We start from the raw sequence: 21,542 nt of genomic DNA, 5'->3' as shown, positions 1-21,542 counted from the left end.
AAATTCCCTCAGCTTCTGTATGTCTGGAAAGGTCTTTATTCCTCCTTCATATCTAAAGGATATCTTTGCTGGATATATTATTCTTGGGTCATAATTTCTCTCTTTCAGTAGTTTGAATATTTGGTTCCACTCCCTCCTGGCTTGTAGAGTTTCTGCTGAAAAATCTGATGACCATCTAAAGGGCTTTCTTTTGTAGGTTACCGTCTTCTTTTCCCTGGCTGCCTTAAAGATTCTTTCCTTGTCATTGATTTTAGACAGCTTCAATACAACGTGCCTTGGAGAAGGCCTGTTGGGATTGAGGTAACTAGGTGTTCTATTTGCTTCTTGGATTCGAGGATCCAGTTCTGTCCACAAGTTTGGGAAGTTCTCTTCAATGATTTTTTGAGTATATTCTCTGTCTCTTCTCTCTTCCTTCTCCTTCTGGTATGCCCGTTATTCTTACATTGCTCTTTCTGATGGAGTCAGAAAGTTCTTGTAGAGTTCTTTCATTTCTTTTAAGTCTCAAGTCTTTTTCTTCTTCCATCTGTGTCATTTCCAGGTTTCTATCTTCGATGTCACTGATTCTTTCCTCTATCTGTTCAACTCTACTACTTAAGCTGGTTATTTTCATTCTTAATTTCTTCTATTGAGTTCTTAATTTCCAGAAATTCTATTTGGTTCTTTTTTAAAAATTTCGATCTCTTTCGTAAAATGCTCATGTTGTTCTTTAATCATGTTTCTGAGTTCATTAAACTGCCTTTCTGTGTTTTCTTGCATCTCGTTGAGTTTTTTCAGAACTGCAATCTTGAATTCTCTGTCATTTAAGTCACATATTTCCATATCTTTAAGTTCCTTTTTTGGAGACTTTTCACATTCTTTCTGAGCTGTCTTGTTGCCTTGGTTATTCATGGCAATTACTGATTTATTATTTCTCTTCCTAGACATCTACAGGAGTGGCTTCTGCAACAGTTGAAGGGAAGAGGTCTTTCTTTTGTTTTCCAGTACTTGTTGGTAGAATGTTTTCTTTTCTTTCCGACTGCGGACTTTTTTTCCTCCCTCACACAGCAGTGCTATGTTGTCTCTACACTATTCCAGCTTCTCACACAATGGGGGGATTCTCTGGGAGACGGGCTTCTCCTCTGTTAATAGTTCGCCTGGGTCACAGGGCGCAGTGTCTGTGTGGGTATGTGGAGAGCTTTTGAAGTTCCAAAGCTCTTCCTGCACCAGATTCAGAGCCCGTATGTTTCAGCAGTTCTCTTTACTCCTGCAGGGATATGCCCAGATAGGTGGGGTCAGGGGCGGGGCGAGTTGTGAGTGGTGGCCCAGAGCAATGGCAGTGACCACCACCACAGCGGGTCCTGCTTCCACAGCTCCCTCCCCTTTCCCAGAACTAGTTGGGCTGCGAATCTGTGTCTGCAGTCCACAGTTCTCAGAACAGCAAATATTCTATTCTTTTGATCTGACACTGCTACTGTTCCATGTCTAGCACAGGGCAGGTGGGGGCGGGGCGAGCTCTGGGAGGGTAGGGACGGAGAGGCTAGTCTCAGTGCCTAAGGCTTCCGTTCTCTGCTTGGTAGTGAGTGCTTAAACCACCGTTTTCAGACTTTTTCCCTCAGTCTTTTCTCTGAGGTCTCTGCCGTGAGCATTGGGTTCAGCCGTGTTATATGCTGCTCCCTCAGTCCTGTGTGCCATAAACGGAGCCCTAGCAGTCCGAGTTCTTCATTCTCCCACAGCTGCGATTGTTCCTGGATGCAGCGAGCTCAGAGCACTGAGCTAGTTCTGCGTCCTGCGCCCGCGCAGCTCCGTCTCCGCACTGCTTCCTTCCCTCTTCCCCCACTCGCGCGATTCGCCCACCTTTAGGTGAATTCAGTAGTGGGCCTCTTCATCTTGCCTGTCTGCTATGCAGGGAGTCCTTTTGTGGAGTTATAGTTGTTCAATTAGTTATAAATTCCAGGGGATGTTTATAGAGGCTCACCTCACGTCACCATTTTGATGACGTCTCCCCAATTCTTACTTCGTTTAGCCTATGTTGTCATGCAGGAGACCCTGCTCGCTGCGCCATTTGTCGTGCGGGGCGGCCTGCGGGGTCTCTGGTCCCGCTCTCCACATAAGAACGCAGGATATGGTGAGGCCAAAAAGGAACACCCACGGAGCCATAGGTAGGGGAGTCATACCACTATGGTCTCACTGGAGGCTGGGCCCACCGGTCGCGCGACCCGCCTTCCGCCTTTCCGACAACCGACGGACGACTCTCCTCCACTCTCCTCGACTCTGTTCCTCTGCTCTCTTCCGCTCTGCTCGGCTTTCCTCAGCTCCTCGGCAATCCTCGGCTCTCCTCGGCAATCCTCGGCTCTCCTCAGCAATCCTCGGCTCTCCTCGGCTCTCCTCCGTAGCCGCAGCAGTTATACTAGCAGCCAATCAGCTAACTGGCCACAGCCGACAGCCAATCAGCCATAGCTGATGGCCATCCACCACCCTCGCCAAGTGGGGTGCCTACTTGGAGCAACGTAGCACCCTTAGTTCAAGCCCTTTGAGCACAGAGCTACAACAGGTCCTGGGGCCTGTGGAGCTTGTAGCCAGGCTGAGCCAAGTGCTCTGCCTAGAGGGGAGGACTTGGAGCCCTCGCCCTACAAAGAAGGAGAGTCCCCAGTACCTGAGGATGCCTGGTTTACTGATGGTTCTAGCCGAGGGGCTTCACCTGTTTTGACAGCTATTGGTGTGCAGCCCAAAACAGACACCATTTGGTTTGATACTGGGACGGGCCAGAGTAGCCAGTGGGCTGAATTACGGGCTGTGTGGATGGTAATCAGCCACGAGCCTGGGCCCCTAGTTATTTGCACTGACAGCTGGGCAGTGTTCCGGGGCCTAACGTTGTGGCTCCCTACATGGAAACACCAAAACTGGTTGGTGGGACACCGTCCACTGTGGGGTCAAGCCATGTGGCAGGACCTTTGGGACCTAGGGCAGAGAAAGGAGGTGACCTTAATGCATGTCACAGGTCACTCCCCCTTAGTGTCCCCAGGTAATGATGAAGTAGATGCCCTAGCACGCGTACGATGGTTAGAGTGGGCTCCTGCCAGTGATGTGGCCCACTGGCTGCATAGGAAATTGCAGCACTCTGGAAGCCGAACCATGTGGCAGGTGAGCAGACGCTGGGGCCTGTCTTTGAAATGGCAGGAGAAACAGATGCCTGCTATGACTGTGCCGTCTGTGACCAGGACAGCCCCCAAAGGCAGGAGCTCCCCTGGGAGACACAGCAGATTACGCGAGGGAGGGTGCCCCTCACTCACTGGCAAGTGGATTACATTGGACCCCTGCCTAAGGCCCGCAACGCGATATATGCATTTACAGCAGTGGACACTGCTACGGGGTTGATGTTTGCTTGGCCCTGTCCAGCTGCGGATCAGCGGCATACAGTTGTCGCCCTTACACGGCTGTGCACCCTGTATGGGCGCCCCCAAGTCATTCAAAGTGACAGGGGTACCCATTTTACAGGGCAAGAAGTGCAGAGCTGGGCTGCCAGGATGGACATGCAATGGTTGTTTCACACCCCGTACAATCCACAAGCAGCTGGCATGATTGAACGCTACAATGGCCTTTTGAAGCAAGGTCTCCGGGTGTCAAAACACCCTCCGACGATGCGTGACTGGGCCTCTTGTCTATGGGATGTCCTGAGAGTCCTGAATGAGAGACCACGGAAGGGAGGGCCCGCACCAGTAGAAGCTCTGCTACATCGAACGGCCGCTCCCATTCAATTACAAGTTACCACAAGTGAGACTCTGTTAAAGCCATGCTACGGCAGAAATGGGAACATTTTGCTGCCAGCACCCACATGCTTGAAAGCAGGGGAACGGCAGCAGTGGACTTGGCCCTGGCAGGTCAAAAGCCCCCACTGTCAGTGGTTGGGCCTGAGAGCCCCATGGGGGGCCGGTTTTACTCATGATTTGCAAGTGACGCCAGGGGTGGTGCCTGAGTGGCCATCGCAAGTGACTGTAGTATACAGAGGTCCCGATACCGGGATGATTTTGCGAGGAAACTATGTGCTCTCACTATGGCCTATTATGGGGTCCCCTGTTCTGTTACATGTTGAAACTATGCAAGGGACCCCAAGTACTGCCATAAAGGTCTGGTACCACAAACCGGGAAAGGTGCCAGTGGCAGTGACCCTCTTTTCCCAGGACAAAAAGCTAGCATGTATCCTCCCAGATGGAAGGGATTTGCCATTGTTGGTTCCTAAGACTACCATTTCTTTTTGTCCGTAGGTCTCAGTAGGCTAATATGGCACAGGGACCCTCACAGAAGACACTTGTCGCGTAGATTGTGAGGCGAGACCCTGTAGGGGTGGAGTGTGGGGACAGAGCCCCAGAAAGTAGTTTACAGGCTCTCGGCCTCACATGGAAAGGTGCTGGCTCGGGTAGTGGATGGCCGTCAGCTGTGGCTGATTGTCCGTCGTCTGTGGCCGGTTAGCTGATTGGCCGCTAGTATAACTGCTGCGGCTACGGAGGAGAGCCGAGGAGTGCCGAGGAGCTGAGGAAAGCCGAGGAGAGCGGAAGAGAGCAGAGGAACAGAGTCGAGGAGAGTGGAGGAGAGTCGTCGGTCGGTTGGCGGAAAGGCGGACGGCGGGTCGCGCGTCCGGTGGGCCCAGCCTCCAGTGAGACCATAGTGGTATGATTCCCCTACCTATGGCTCCGTGGGTGTTCCTTTTTGGCCTCACCATGTCCTGCGTTCTTATGTGGAGAGCTGGACCAGAGACCCCGCAGGCCGCCCCGCATGACAAATGGCGCAGCGAGCAGAGTCTCCCACACGACAAATGGCGCAGCGAGCAGGGTCTCCCGCACGACAAATGGCGCAGTGAGCAGGGTCTCCCGCATGACATATTTTTATGCCACATTGTCAGCCTCTGGCTCACTAGCGTTTCCATAGTGACATTTATAGAGGTATCTTGTGTTTTCAGTAAGTTTAAGAGCTATCTATGGACTTTACCGGGCTCAATGGGAGAATTCACTGAGATTCAGAGTGCTTTGGATAACACTGTAAAAATTGGATTGCCTGAAAACACAGGTTCATCTAACAACAGAATCCTTCTGTACACACTCAGAGAATGATAGGACTGGTAAGAGATCTCCAGAAGTCATTTATTCTGTTCTCATCTCCAGGCAGAATGGTGGCTACACCACAATAGGTGTCTGCAATTTTAGTACTGAAGTAACTTATCCAAGACTGCCCATTTCCTCAAGCTGCAGCCAGTTTAGCTGTCAAATAAAAATAACTTATGGCTCTCCACTTTGTCATCATCCCTTTCCTGGCTCTCCCGTGGGGACCCAAGGCTGTTCAAAACTGAAGGAAGGAGACTTTCAGAAATAAAAGTCCAGGGTAGACCTGACCAGAAACTAAAACCTATTCTTAGCTTTGCACAACATGCAGATGCCTCTTCACTTATCACCTAATCGTGATATCTGTTTGCACTGAAGCTCTGTGAAGCTCCGCCCAGCTTCACTCATTGAACTAGGAAATCCAGGGTCATTGGCACAGCTGGAGGAAATAACTGCAACTACTCATCCCATGGTACCATTAGATGATTTGTTTCTGAGAACTTGTTTTGAGTCCACCACCTGACCAAACAGCATTACCACCATCATCTGTAAAATATTAACATTTACTGGGGCGGGACTGTGTTCCTGAGACTGATTGCCCAGTGTCAGGCAGAGTTTACTTCTTTGAAGGTTGAATTGAGGAGGCTACTTGATTAATTCAAATAATTAGGAGTCTCTTTTTCTCTTCCTTTGATTTCGGGACTGCAATGTCATTTAGATCAAAACCAAAGACTGTCACCTAGGTTATGAGAAAATAAAACTTTAAAACAAAGAGGAAGCCAAATTTGGAGGAAGAGGAGATGTTCAATTTGGATCTATATTTCTGAAGAAGAATTGCCTGGAATTTTATAAAAGCAAGCAACGCAAACATCATCTTTGTGTTTATACTAGGGAATAAGCATTTTAAAACATGCAGTATGTATTTTAAACACTTTGCTTCTTTTTAATCTTGTCCAAAGAATGCTAATGGTTAACAAATTGTTCTTTGGCAAAGTGAACTGACCTTTAAAAGAAGTAAAGAAGTGTAATAGGATGTGATTCTAGCACAAAACAGTATGAATGCTCAACTCTGAGCAGATATTAACTAATCCAGTGATCCCAACGGAGGAGGTTACCTGGGAGCATTTCTCTACAATGCATTATGTACATGACTTGGCAATGAAAGACAGTTCCCATGGCTCCTAATAAAGCGATGTGTGTCTTTATTGAGAGAGCAAAGTGGTGGTATCTTTGAGCTGCTCAGCCTCCTCATCTATATGCCTCAGCTTGTCTCAACCGGTGCTGCTTATTCGGCAATAAAGCCTTCACTCTCTAGAAGGAGGTTTCTTCCTAAACCCTGTGAACAGGAGGACGAATGTCTTGTTATGTGCTAAATGGGTTGAGTGAAACAACCATGGGTCTGCTCCACAGTCACTAGCTATAACCAGCTTTTCAAGGCAACGCTGAGTGTGTCCTCAACAATGCATGGCATAGTAAAGAACACAGATTTTTATGGCAACATGTTTCTGAGAAGCAGCTGTGGGTACAGAGCTGGAGAGAGCAGTTTCCAGGCTCTCAGCCTCACGTGGAAAGGTGCTGGCTCGGGTAGTAGATGGTCATCAGCTGTGACTAGTTGGCCATCAACTGTTACCGATTAGCCATTGGCCACTGATATAACTGTCGTGGCTAAGCTAGCAAGGGGAGGAGTGTGGATTGCAGATTGCAGAGGCAGATTACAGTTAGTAAGTGAGGTTGGTTGGCAGAGACAAGTGGATGGTGGGTTGCAGATCGTGTGACTCTAGCTTCCTGTATCTCCAACCCAGCTGCCAGCGAGAATATAGTGGTATGACTCCCCTATCTATGGCTCCATGGGTGTTCCTTTTTGGCTTCACCCTATCCTGCGTTCTTATGCAGGGAGCGGGACTAGAGACCCCGCATGCCACCCTGCATGACACAGCAGGTCCAGGAGCCCAGTGACCCAGGTTATTTATTCCAGTTTCTTTGTTCAGGGACATTTTATTTTCCCAACTCCTTTGCCATGTGGTAATAATTAAACAATGACTACCCATAAATGAAGAGGAAAAAGCAGTGTCATGGACAGTGGGTGGTTTGTTTTCTTAGTTCTTTATTGAAAACATACGGAGATGTTTACATACAAATAGAAAATAATAGAATGCTGCCATCACATTAGCAGTAGCTAATAAAATTCTACATGAATAGAAATCAAACATGTCTCTACCTACACCAGAATTCTGGTTTACTGACATCTGCATATCCTGTCTAATTCGGCTTGAAAAGATGTTTTATTATTTCAGGCTTATTATTCCTAGTTGGAAGGAAATTATAGAGCAATAGCTTTTTGTTTTTGTTTTTAATTTTTCTCTTTGCTTAATTAAATTACTTTATTAGTGTGGGGACAAAGCCAGGAGAGCAGTTTCCAGGCTCTCAGCCTCATGTGGAAAGGTGCTGGCTCAGTTATTAGATGGCCATCAGCTGTAATCAGATGGCCATCCACTGTGGCTGGGTGGCCATCAGCTGTTACCGGTTAGCCATTAGCCACTAATATAACTGCCATGACTACGCTGGGTTTGTTGTTGGTTGGCAGAGAAGCGAACGGCAGGTTGCGTGTCATATGGCTCCTGATTCCTGTGTCTCCAACCCAGCCACCAGCGAGAATATAGTGGTATGACTCTCCTACCTATGGCTCCGTGGGTGTTCCTTTTTGGCTTCACCATATCCTGCGTTCTTATGTGGGGAGCGGGACCAGAGACCACGCATGACAATTAGCAAAGGCAATAAATTCTGTCCAAGTAGACCTTGTGCTATGATCATAAAAAAGCTTCAACTCTATATATTTGTGTAACTACAGTCTCTGTGTTTTACATTAAAAGTGAGGACTTGTGGTCTGACACATGGAAGTAAGCTTCCAGAGACAGGGCAGTGGTGGGGAGGGGTACAGAGCACAGGCAGGTGGGGCCAGACCTCTGCATTTGAGTTCTGGCTGCCCCATTTACTAACTAGGTAACCCTGGGAAAGCTGGTTAACCTGACTAAACCTCAGTTGCTTCACCCATAAAATGATAAATATAATAGCACTTACAGAATGTGAGCATATTTGGGGTAAGCTATAAAGCATTTCACACAGCATCTGGTGTGCAGGAAGCACCACAGAAACGCTGCCTATCATCATTACAAGCAACTAACAGAATGGTTTAAATGGAGACCAGCCTTGGAAATTTGAGAAGTACAGATATTTGGTGGTAAGACCACCTAATCAAGACCACTTGATAAACAACTGTTTATCAAGTGCTAATTATGTGCCAGGCTTTACAATGCATTTTTCTTACCACTCCATGAACTGGCTACCATTATCACGACCACTTCATGGAGGAAGAACTGAGAGGTTACGCAGACTGGCCAAAGCCACAAAGCCAATGACTGGTAAATCTGAGGGTCAAATGCAGGGAATAATTCCAAACCTCAAACTTTTCATCTCTCTGCCAAACTGGCTGCCGCATACGAGTATAGAGCATACAGCACTTTTCAAAGCTCCTTTATCTATGTTATTCTCTCTTCCTATCACCATCCTGTGACATTGCACGGGGCATTCACAAACTGTGGAGTCCCCTGTCCCTAGGACATCCATTCATTTGCAGTTGAAGAGGGCCAAGAAGCCCTTACTGCACATTTTATTAGGCACACTGGCAAGTTCAATTCACACAATCACTTTCATTTTGGCCTACAAAAGTCTTTTCTTTGAAAGCGCTCAAACTTCCATATGCGCAGGCTCATTATTCAAGCTTTGGAAAAGAGCATTTGTCCCAACTTACAGAGGAAGAAGCTAAAGGCCAAGGTGACATGACATGGACACAGAGGGAGAAAGCAAGTCATCCTCCTCAGGAGCCAGCATGTCAGTTGCTGAGTCCGCAATAGAATCGAGCTGGCCTAGCACATGTCCACCTCACTAGTCTGCTCATTAGTGTTGGGTCTGACAGCCAAACTGCTACCTTGCTCCACTTTCAATAGTACGTAATAAGGAGCACTTTGCTTAATTTTCTTGTTGGAAGGATGGGCTCTGCCTGCAGTATAGGGACTCTCACATATAAGATTACCTAATTCTGTTTTCATTTGCCTATAGGTTGTGTCATGCAGGGGACCCTGCTCCCTGCGCCATGTGTCGTGCAGGGCGGCCTGCAGGGCCTCAGCTCCTGCTCCCCACATAAGAACGCAGGATGTAGCTGAGTCCACTACATAATGATACGTTCCCAGGCGGACAGTCAGACGATCCGTCAAACCGTGAATTGAAGGCACTGCAGCGTGCAAAGGTGGCATCACCTTATTTAACTCCCTATAGTCCACAGTCATTCGCCAGGTCCCATCTGGCTTCTTGACAGGCCATACTGGGGAGTTAAAGGGACTGTGCGTTGGCCTCACAATATGTGCCTTCTCCAATTCCAATATTGTACGACCAATCTCCTTCTGTCCTCCTGGCAGGCGGTACTGTCGCACTGTAACCACGCGCCAGGGCTGTGGCAACACTTGAGGAGGGTGGTGAGCATGCCCGCGTGTCACCGCTTTCACCACCCGGATCCGGAGACGGAACTCTCCTACCAACGTCTGTAAGCTGAGGCCATGTAGCACGTCCACCCCTAGAATATACTCCTGATCGGGGGAGACATAAACCTTGTAGGTACAAGGAGGAAGCCTTCCTATACCCAGTGGTAAGGAAACGGCTTTCACAGTCACAGTTTTTCCCCCGTAGCCATCAATGCAGACTGCTGGTCCAGGGAACAGTTCTGGATTCCCATAAACAAGACTGCAGTCTGCGCCAGTGTCAACTAGAGCCAAAACCCTCTGCACATTAGAAGGGGACCAATGTATGGACAGTTCGACGTGGGGCCTCTGGTCCCTGCTCATCCCCTCTGACCAGGTACCTTGGCCCCACCCCTAATCAAGCTGCAAGGAGTTGGCCTCAAGCAGCTGCATGAAGTCCTGGAGGGACACGGGTCGCGCTTTCCCAGACTTTTCCTTTAGGCTTCTCCAGAGTTTCTGGTCCGGACGCAACTGTTTCCAAAGTTCCAGCAGGAGTGCATTGGGTTGTCGGTTTATTTTCTTCCAGTTGACCCCTGCTACCACGAGATCACGCCACATCTGTGCACGTGTTATTACTCTCTGAGGCCCGTGACCTCGCCCCTTTACTTTTGATTTTGGCTTCCGGGTCTCAACTGCTCAGACCTCCTGTCTTAACTTCCTTCACCTCCGGCTTTCTACATCCCCTAGGGTGGCCATGGCAGTTGTAACTTCATGGATCCGTCGCCCTACATACGGTGTAAGAATGGCAACCAAGGGTCCAAAAGCACTCACAGGTGCAGTATCCAAAACCAGATCTCTTATGCTGGCTGTAAAAAGCTCGTCATCTAGTCCCTGCATATTAGGGTTGAAAATAGCATGTCTCATACCCACTTCACGGATAATTTCAGTAAGTTCCGTATATGACTGCCATTGACTCACAGTGTCTGGCAGCTCGCCAGCCTGTCCCCATACTGTGCGTACCACAGCAGTGAGCCACGCCATTAGAGAATGGTTGCCCTGGTTTTGGGCCAACCTTTGGCAGTTCTGTAACCTTTGTCACAGGGACGGATGCACTGTCACGAAGGCTAGCTTTTCTATCTCTCCTGGGGAGCAGAGAATGCTGTCTGCTCCCTCATCCCATAAACGTGATAGCCAAGCCGAGACTGGCTCTCCAGGGCGCTGTCTGTACCGCCTCCCCAGCTCCTGCAACTCAGTGGGAGTGTATGGCGTGTAGGTCGTGAACTCAGTCACAGCTGGGTTTCCAGGCAGCAACGCCCCCGTGGCCCAAAGGTTGGTCATGTTTTACCCTTTGCTTCAAGATTGGCTGAGCTTGGAGATTGGGAGCTGCATTGTCTCCACTCGCTTCCTCCTCCTCTGCCTCAGAGTCTCCACTGTGGGGCCCCTCTTCTAACAGGCGGACCCGAGCTTCCAGCACCTCCTACCGGTTCACCTGGTCCGGCACCTGGGCCATCTCATTAAGTGCACTTTCCGTGTTAAGACTCAAGGCCGTGAGGAACATCCAGCCCACATGGCTGTAGCCTTCTCCTCCTCCGGCAACCGCTCAGCCAGAGCCTGCAGGGCCCTCTCCACACTGGCCAGAGAGCCGTCCATGTCCTCCCACCCTTCCTTGGGGGTCCAACTCCTGAGAACAGTGGCCACCGGGCACCACACACTGTGTGGGGGCCACCTGTCCTCCTGCCCAGAGTCAGACGCCATTCCTACCTGGTCGGAATCTTGCTCGCCGTGCCAGGTGTCTGAGTGGGTGGAGGCCTCCGTGTAAGATGTCCACAGCTCTAGGAGCCCACGGCAGCAGCAGACTACCAAAAGGAAAACGACACTTGCTCTGGCTAACAGGGCGGCGTGCCATCCAGAGGTTTGAGTCTCCCAGGCAAACCACGCCTCCCGTTCCCGGTGTCGCTCCTCACAGGCCTCCTGAAGCTGAGCTTTTACACGCACAAACTGCTCCACCATCCTTCAGTAGGCCTTGGCAGCACCACATCCTGCTCGCTGCGCCATGTGTCATGCCGGGTCTCTAGCCCTGCTCCTCACATAAGAACGCAGGATATGGTGAGGCCAAAAAGGAACACCCACGGAGCCATAGATAGGGGTGTCATACCACTATATTCTTGCTGACGGCTGGTTTGGAGACACAGGAAGCAGGAGCCACACTATCCGCAACCTGCCGTCCACTTCTCTCTGCCAACCAACCTAACTTGCTAGCTGCAATCTGCCTCTCTGCTATCCGCAATCCACACTTCGCCGCTTGCTAGCTCAGCCACCATCTTCTTGCTAGCCCCCATTTTCTGCTAGCATAGCCACAGCAGTTATATTAGTGGCCAATGGCTCACCGGTTACAGCTGACGGCCAACTAGCCACAGCTGATGGCCATCCAATCACAGTTGATGGCCATTTACTACCTGAGCCAGCACCTTTCCATGTGAGGCTGAGAGCCTGGAAACTGCACTCTTGGCTCTGTCCCCACAGTTGTGATGTTTCTATTCTCCTCTTTACAGGGGACAGAGAGAGCTTGGGGTCGGGGAAGGGTTAGGACATGTCAACCTGCTGACCTGGCATCAAGGTGCTAGTTAAACGAGTCCTGGATATAAGGTATTAATGCAAATATTTTCCTTTTTTTTTTAATTTTATTGGGTAACAGTGTGTTTTTTCAAGGACCCATTAGTTCCAAGTCAAGTCGTTGTCCTTCAGTCTAGTTGTGGTGGGCATAGCTCAGCTCCAAGTCCTGTCACCATTTTCAGTCTAGTTGCAGGGGGCACAGCCCACCATCCCATGCGGGAATATAACCAGCAACCTTGTTAAGAGCTCGCACTCTAACCAACTGTGCCATCCAGCTGTTCAATTTTGCATATTATTAATGATGCTTCCCTTGTGGAGTAGCCACAGTGGCAAACTGAGGTGGCACTTTTTATTATAAATGCCTTGGGTCTTTCTCTGAAAATCACCATGAAGACAGAAATTCCTTAAATGTGAAAGTGGAAATAGAAGCAAACTTCTGCTTTGTTAACTTCCTCATCTTTAACAGCAGCAAAATATTGGTATTTCAGGGCCATGCTGTTCAGTGCTGTTAATACTGACAGCATCCTGCTCTGGAGCTCAGCACTGCTTTTGCCCTTGTGACAACAGTACACTCCATGGGAATAGTTAGGAAATCATTGTATTAGAATCTGTTTTAGAAAAAAAATAATGCAACCCTCAAATTGTTATGTAAGTGAAAAAGTCATTCTAATTTAGAACAAGTGTTACTTATCATTGTCACTCTACCTCATTCTAGTGATGGCAGTGTGGAGTTTTGGAAAGCATGGGATTTCAGACCCAGTTCTACCATTTGCCAACTGTGTGACTTTGAGCAAATCACTTGACCTCTCTGATCCTCAGTTCTTTTTCTATAAAATAGCATCAACTATAAAGCTGCTTTGTGTACTTTATGGGCTATGGAAGAAGATCAAAGGAGATTACAAATGTGAAAGCTCTCTGGAAACACTGTACAAATGTTATTATTGATTTTTGCTAAGTAAATAATGAGGAACCAATACAGTACCATCCAAGAAGCTTGGGAATAACTTAACCGAGTAGTTGTTGATAGGAGTTGGTCAGTATTGAAGAAGTGGATGGCTCCTTAGAAGCAGATGGCCAAGCCAGTTTGAAGGACCTTAGACTTGCAAGTCTTAGGTCAGTGTGACAATTTAGCTGTACAACCTGGTGAGAGTTTCTTATATTCTAAGCTCTTACAGTGATGATACTGGCTACCGGAAATCACTGTGTGCTTTTTTACCAGACTTTATTTGGAAACAGTTTGCCAGCTAGCAGTCTGGCAGAGTTGCCAGGGTTTGGAGTGCTAGTGTTGCACACCAGAAAGAGCACTGTTTCATGTGTTGTTTGGTCACCTCCCTCCCTGGAGATCGAACAATAACAACATCAGAAACCCGGACAAACCTGTCAGTTTGATGCCTTTAAGACTGAGCAGAACTCACAATTAAAGTAAGATAGAATATCTGTTTAGAGGAAAGAGGTACAGAGAAATCAATCCACAAAGCATACCTTCTTTTTTTTTAACATCTGGATATACTATCTGGATATGCCCCACCATACAGAAGGATTTGCACCCTGGTACGCAGTAGGCACTTAAGAAAATTGGTTCAAAGACTGTTAATGGCTAGTAGCAATAATTGAATACTTTTTATATGGGGCTTTGTATTTCTTTTCATTACATTTTTTAATCCTCCCAAGTCAACTCGAATTTGGCAAATCCCAGGATGAAAAATTGTGCATCTCAGAACAATTAGGTAATAGGCAGACCAGACCCTAAGTCAGTCAGAGCAACATGTGTTTTGGCGAGAACTGGTGAAGAGATGAAGTATTTGATTATTGTTGTTGATAGTTCCCAAGGAGAAAGCAAAGAAGCAACAGAAATAAACCAAACACTTTTCTCTTTTGTTTAGGCAAATACTTCCAAATATAGCCTGGTGATGGAATCTGACTCAGGAACCTTCTTACCCTCTGGGCTGCAATTCACTGGCAGTGAAAAGGCCAGAGCCATCATGAAGGAGGTCATGAACCTGCTGCAGCCCATCAACATCACACAGGTCTTTAGTGACGGAGAAGGGACAGACATCAACTTCTGGATCCAAGCTGGAGTGCCTGGTAAGACCAAAAGATAAAATTTGGGTTCCTTATATGTTGCTACCAATTTAAAATGAAATTTCTATTTATGTATGCCACAGTGAATACTGATAGGCCAATCAATGCATGGAAATCCTAAGCTTTTGTCTATGAGGTATACTCTGATGATTTCCAAACTTGGGATAATAAAACTCATTTGTATTTGATTACCCATTTGTCTTCTCTTTCTAAATTCTAAAGTCTCATTCCCAAAGATTCTGATTTAATGATTCTGGAACCAGGCCTAGAAATCTCTCTCTCTCTTTTTTTTTTTTAATGGGTATCTTTGGTGATTGTAGTACAAGTGAACTCACGATCAAAATTTGAGAAATAGATTAAAAGGCAATTATTACTACTAATATAATTCCAGTTCTAGTCCTGTGCTAGGAAATCTTTTCTGACTCAAAGAATCCCCTACCTAAATACGGCGATGTCTGAAATTTTACCATTAGAGATTTGTTCTTTGAGGGTAGGATACTTCCTGATAATCACTTTTTTTAATGCAAAGACTCATGTAAGAGTTTGGACATAAACTAATTTACCCTGATCAGTGATTTATAAAGTTAGTATTTTTAAGACAAGGGATGAAATCATGTAATAGGAGTAGGCCTGGGGAGGTTACAGGTTAGAAAGTGGAACAATCTTAAAGACAAACTATACTTCTTCACAAACTTCTCCTAGACCGGGCATGTGAAAGGGTTGTTGGTGATATTCAGCATCTATGACCTGAAGTTGTTCCCTCAACACCATTATATCCATAACCAAAAACATTGTTAAAGGACCCATTTGCAAATTGTTCTGTATTTGTGTTATGCAAATAGGATATTCAGCTTTCGAAAAGTTTTAATATTACTGTTTACAGAACCATTTCTGTGGCTACAAAACATTTCACAGGTTTAAAACGAAGTCTCTAGTTGTTTCAATCTAGTTGTGGAGGGCACTGGTCACAGTCGCCCAGGCGGGGATCGAACCAGCTACTGTGTTGTTACCAGCATCATGCTCTAACCAACTGAGCTAACCGGCCACCCCCAATTCTAGCTTTTCTATCTTCAGCCTGCAAAGTAGATTTCACCAATAGCATTCTACGTGGATTTGAGATTTTTTTGAAAATCTTACTCTTGATATAGTGTACATTTTTAAAACATTTTAGATTTTAAGGTTTATAATAATTTTATTTAACTAAAAACTAGAAGGAGCTTTCCTTTATTCTAATACAAAGAACCAAACTCTCCAGTGGTTTGTGTATATTTTAACCATGTTTTGAAATATCTTAAAACAACATTTCCATTCAAACTGCTGTGCAGCATGTGGACAGATCTGAGACTTTCTACATATGTCATGGTCAAGGTATAGGGGGAGAGAGTTTGCCCCTTATGTTGTAGCGAATGATTTATTTGAATTTTAGATTTTTCCTGATCTTTACATTTTTCATTTAATGTTTTCGGACCACAGTTGACCTCGGGTAACTCAAACCATAGAAAGTAAAACTGTGGATAAAAGGGGACTACTGTATGTCTTGCTTTTGGTTCTGTTTGGAATTAACAAGTTGGTTTGATTGTTTTCACTAAGGTAAGGCCTTTCCCCCTTGCCACAATGAAGAGGGGGGTTTGAGCCCCATTATGGTCACTTAAGAATTAATACAAATTACCATTTATTGAGCTCCTATTTACTAGACACTCAGGCTTTTTGCAGACACTGTCTTTTTTTATCAGTACAACCATCCTAAGAGGTAGGTAGGATTATCCCTATTTTGCAGATGAAGAAACAGACTCAGAAGGACTAAATGACTTGCCCAGGGCTATCTTGCTCTTAAATGCAGATGTCACCCTGAGAACAGACCCCTTTGGTTTCAAGGCTGGTGGCCCTTTTCCCACAATATACAACAAAGGGAAGTCTGGAATGCTGAGATAGTCTCCAAATCTATGACAGTGTCTGAAATGTTTATCTTACTCAGTTCTTGCTTATGCAAAGGATTTCGGTTCATTCCTGCTCCAGAATAACTTACCCCTGGGGAGAGGAGTTTGTTATTGTAAATAACTACTTATTTCTTCTCACATTCTTTGCTCTACTCCCCCCTCTACCTCTGTCGCTCAGGAAGGTTTATAAAAATAAAGTCGGTGGTTCGTTTATACTGCAACTAGTTTCCTGGAATTCTTTTTTTCTTTTCTTTAAAGTATTGTAAGATTGAACCAAATTATTGCTGTTTTCCCTATTACTCTTGAGCTGTCTTTTGATATTTCAAGTTTGGGCTATTCCTAAAGAAATAATGGAACTGCTTGTGTTATAATTCTTGTTACCTATTGAAAATTTCAGTAACATTAGAAAAATATGAAGAACCGTAGTTAATCTGAAAAAAGAAAATACACATATACCAATATGTAACGTGTATTCTTGACGATATGGCAAATTATAATGAATTAAACCTAAAGATAGGATTCAAAATACTAATTAAGTTATGATTTAAATAACTGCTCACCTAACTTTTGAAAAATTCAAGAGAAATATTTCCAAACTCCATCTTTCATTTCCTTTCTTGTTTCTCTTTTCCTTTCCTTTTTTTCCATTGATTAAATAAATATTAAGCCCCTACCGTGTACTTGGCCTATGAAATTTCTGTAGTCTGATGACTAGGCCCCAATTATTTTAATGTTCCATGTATACTCAATATTGAAAGGCTAATTAAGAGCACAGATAGAATTAAAAGTCAACATGATTTTTATTCATTATCGAAGCTAAATACATTACTTTATGAAAGGATCATCTTTGAGGAGAAAATATGATGCCCTTTATCTATCTATTAATAGATGATGTTCACAATGGACAGGATGTCTAGCAACATAAATATAAGGCTTTATGGGAGGAATCTTTTTAAAAAATAGATATCAGATGTATTTTCCACATAAACCCTCTGTTCCAGATGTCTTTATGCTCCAGCCTCCTCTCCTTTTCACCTCCTTTCATACTCCTTCCTGTTCTTCCCGTCTAAATCCTAGATGCTCTTTAAGTCTCACTCTATGTTTATTAGTGTCCATGAATTCTTTCTTAACAGCCCCTGATATTCTATTGCTTCTCTAAATGTCTAAAACACTTCTATAGTGTGCAATCTGGCCCTTGTAATTATACACTAACATTTTTCTTGGATTATTCGGAGTTTATGTGCATCCTGCTTCCAATACCCAGTGATCAATTCTTTTTTTTTTCTTTGTTCTTTTTACATTTTTATTAAATTTATTGAGGTGACATTGGTAAGTAAAATCATATAGGCTTCAAGTGTACAATTCTATAATACATCACCTATATATTGCATTGTGTGGTCACCACCCCAGGTCAGTTCTCCTCCCATCACCATATATTTGACCCCCTTTACCCTCTTCTACCACCTCCCTCCCTCCTTACCCTCTGGTAACCACTAAACTGTTGTCTGTGAATATGATTTTTTGTTTGTTTGTTTATTTGTTTGCCTTATTCATTGGTTGCTTTCAGTTTTATATCCCACATATGAGTGAAGTCATATGGTTCTTGACTTTTTCTGTCTAATTCACCTAGCATGATAATCTCAAGATTTATCCATGTTGTCGCAAATGGCACTATTTCATCTTTTCTTCTGGCTGACAAACATTCCGTTGTATATACGTACCACATCTTCTTTTTCCAGTCATCTATGGAAGGACATTTGGGTTGTTTCCAGGTCTTGGACACTGTGAATAATGCTGTGATGAATAAAGGGGTGCATATATCTTTATGGATAATTTTTTTTCAGATTCTTTTTTTTTTGGTAGAGACACAAAAGAGGAATTGCTGTGTCATATGGTAATTCTATTCTTAATATTTGAGGAACTTCCATACTGTTTTCCATAGTGGTTGTACCAACTTACATTTCCACCAGCAGTGATCAATTCTTTGAGATTAAGGTCAATGGTTTCTGCTTCTTTCCCTCATCTGTATCTCTTAGTTTGATTTTGGAAAACATTTACATTCTTTTAAATCTGACATAAGAGAAGAAACAAAAATATGGAAATAATTATTTTCTCAAAAAGCTTTGGCTCCCTCAGCTTAAGAGTATAGAGAAAATAAAGGATGCTGAAAAAAGAGACATAAAGATAGAAAAAATATTGAAAGAATGATACAAATTAGGGAGGTTAGAGCAACTAGCATTATTTCTCTTAATGGAGTAAAGACCGAGAGATATTAAATAAAATCTTCTAGTACTTTAATGAAATGATTCTTGTACATAAAACGGTAAACAGTTGTTCCCTGCCTCTTTCAAAGACCATACAAGAGCGTGCTTAAAGTAGTCTCAGAGTGATTTGGGTTAGTTTCTATTCACTCAGATAGTGGAGAGGCTTTAAGTCTTAAATTTTTGCCTAATTTTCCAATTATGAGCTCCAGGTTAGAATGAGAGGAGTCTATTTCATTCTGAGTATGTCAGTAATGAGATAAAATCCATGGTTCTCAGATGTCCTTAAATACAACTTTCTTGAACATCTTTAAGAAACTCTTCTATAAAATATACATTAATGGGAAAAAATTAGATACTCTCTTAATGTGACCTAATCCCTATCAGGATGGGGTCCATCCCTATTCATATCTACCAATAAGAGTTACCTCTTCTGCTTCAGAATCTGAGAGCCCACCTTTTCCTGATATTGTTGGCATATGATAGACACTGTGCTGGAAAGAATTAAGAGGCCTTGAGTGTGTGTTCTAGCTTCACAACTTCTAACTTCATGTGCTATCTTTTTTTAGGTCTCAATCATTTATTACTGTGTTTCCCTGAAAATAAGACCTAGCCAGACAATCAGCTCTAATGTGTCTTTTGGAGCAAAAATTAATAAAAGACCTGGTCTATTCTATTCTATTCTATTCTATTCTATTCTATTCTATTCTATTCTATTCTATTCTATTCTATTCTATTCTATTCTATTCTATTCTATTCTAGACCTGGTCATATATTACAGTAAAATAACACTGGGTCTTATATTAATTTTTGCTCCAAAATATGCATTAGAGCTGATTGTCCGGCTAGGTCTTATTTTCGGGGAAACAAGGTATTAAGCATCCTTATTAATCATCTACTGTAGGGCAAAAGGGAATCAGTAGTACAGAGGATAGACAGGATCCATATCTTCATAGACTATACAGTTTAGTGAGCGACACTTGGTTATTTCATCTGCAAAATGGATACGGTAGCCTATATGGCATCATTTCCATAAAGTCCCCACTTGTGTTCCTCCTCTTCTGTCCCTTTTCTCATTGACTGCCACCACCATCCAGAAACAGCATAATCATCTACAACATACAACAAGATTGTCTCCAAATCCGGTTTATTCAAAATCCCTTCTATTTCTTAAACCTATCCCCACCTCCCACACCTCACCCCCTGCCACCCCCGACTTTGTCTTCTTAGTACTCACTGATTCCTACAGCAGCCTCCTACTAACATCCCTGTTAAGCCATATTTAGGCCAGGAGCAGAAACCTTATCTTAAAAACCATGTTGTCTTGATCCTGTCTTGTTTTATCTCCTAGGGGCCAGGATGGTCTGGAAGGCGACCTGGGGCCAGGGTATGGAGCTGGAGGGCTTGGTCATGCTCTGAAACCCTTTGTCAATGAAAAACCCCTGAAGCACTGAAGGGGGAGCAACCTCCTTTACCCCCTCCTATAAAACTCCATACCCTTCTTTGCTTGGGGAGGTTATGGTCTTTTCTAGCCTGACCTCCCGCAGCTCAAATACGCCAAATAAATTCTAATAGACCAATCTTGGTCTCCCACATCTCATTCCTTTGGCCGTGCCTAACAATCCCAATCTACATTCTTAGTCCCCTTTCACCTAACTGGCTCACTGCTACCACACTGAACTTTCCAAAATGAAAATCAGTCTATCAATTGGGATGCTTTGGGATGCAAAATAAAACAGTAGAACGAACTCAGAATGGAAGTAAGGGGATTTTTTTTCAAAAAAAGAACTCTGGAGTGGGTGGTTACAGAATGCTTAATTTAGTCATCCACCACATCAAGGCCCTTGGTTCTTTACATCTTTCCACTTTTCTATCCTCAGCATGTTGACTTTCGTCTTCAGGCTTTTTTCTTCATGATCCCAAGATGGCTGCAGTTGTTCTAAGCAACAAATTTTCACACATTGCTCAATAGCAGAAGAAAGAATGTCCATAATAGGCATCCCTTTTAAGAGTGAGAGAATCTCTTCCAGAAGCCCCTCAGTCTCATTGACCAGAATTGTGACACATGCCCGTGGCTAAATCAGGCAGTGACAATGCAGTGGAATTACCAAGATTGGGTTATACTGGTCAAATTGTACTTCCTTGCCCTAGGGTAGGGCTGTTGCCATTGAAAAATGTAGCCTCCTGATGTATGAGCAAAAATTGGGATTCTTTAGGAAGAGGAGGAGGATTTTCACTGGGAAAGCAACTAAGAGTAGCTGCAATAACTGATCATCTTCCTCATTTGAAATCCTTCGTTTTTCTCCCCATTGTCTTCAGAGTGTCATGCCTTTATTTAGCATGGATTCAAGTCTCTTCTGGTTCTACCCTCTGGCTAATATGCAGCCCCTTCTCTCATGGCTCCTCCACTCCTTTCTATCCATTTCTCATTCATACAGATCTAGTTGAAGTCCCTGGTACACCCTGCGCTCTTCCTTGCCATCAGACCTTATTCTGTGCTCTTCACCAGGTAATTCCTACTTATCCATGATTCAGCCTTTTGTTTTTCTCCTCTCACAAATCTTTGATCTCTACCAGTCTGGGTAAGAGAATTATCCATTGCCTCTGCCCACAACGCCCAGTGCTCACCTCTTCTGCTCACCACTTACCCTTTTCTTATAATTGTGATTGATTGTGAATTCCTTAGTATTCCCAGTGCCTGAGAAGAAGTGCCTGGCCCTTGACAAAATGCCCATGAATCAAATGCTAAATAAGATCTAGGTTTGTAAGAAGAGTAAGATAATGTGAGTGGTGAGCACACAATGTGACGTATAGATGTTGTATTTATAGAAATGTACACTTGAAACCTATGCAATTTTACTAACCATTGTCACCCCAATAAGTTTACTTTTTTTAAAAAGCTAATGTAAGAGAGATTTGTAAGCAGTAATGCCATAACCATAGTTGTGATTACTTAGTAGTAACGGCTTCATTGAACTCTCCTCTTTCCTTACACATTGAATTGTTTTTAAAATCACATGTTAATTTCTTTTACCTTTTCTATAATAGTTCAGACTCTATATTAAA

At 44.3% G+C, this 21,542-nt stretch overlaps 1 protein-coding gene across 2 annotated transcripts in view; it reads left to right on the top strand.

Moving 5' to 3' along the window:
- Positions 1-21,542, top strand: part of CPQ (carboxypeptidase Q) — a 565,463-nt gene that overhangs the window by 463,853 nt on the left and 80,068 nt on the right. Inside the window, exons 7-8 of one of the 2 annotated variants that reach the window (XM_088799039.1) lie at positions 14,080-14,281; positions 19,828-20,016. In XM_088799039.1, coding sequence (XP_088655165.1) covers positions 14,080-14,281; positions 19,828-19,895 — 270 coding nt within the window. In that variant the 3' untranslated portion in view covers positions 19,896-20,016. Of the gene's footprint in view, positions 1-14,079; positions 14,282-19,827; positions 20,017-21,542 lie in introns of those variants that run through there. The other variant, XM_088799038.1, reaches the window with a different exon arrangement.

Source organism: Rhinolophus sinicus, chromosome 6 (assembly GCF_057876585.1).
Source record: "Rhinolophus sinicus isolate RSI-liver-muscle chromosome 6, RSI-T2T, whole genome shotgun sequence".
NCBI classification, from domain to species: Eukaryota; Metazoa; Chordata; class Mammalia; order Chiroptera; family Rhinolophidae; genus Rhinolophus; species Rhinolophus sinicus.
This window is presented reverse-complemented; position numbering and strand designations above follow the sequence as displayed.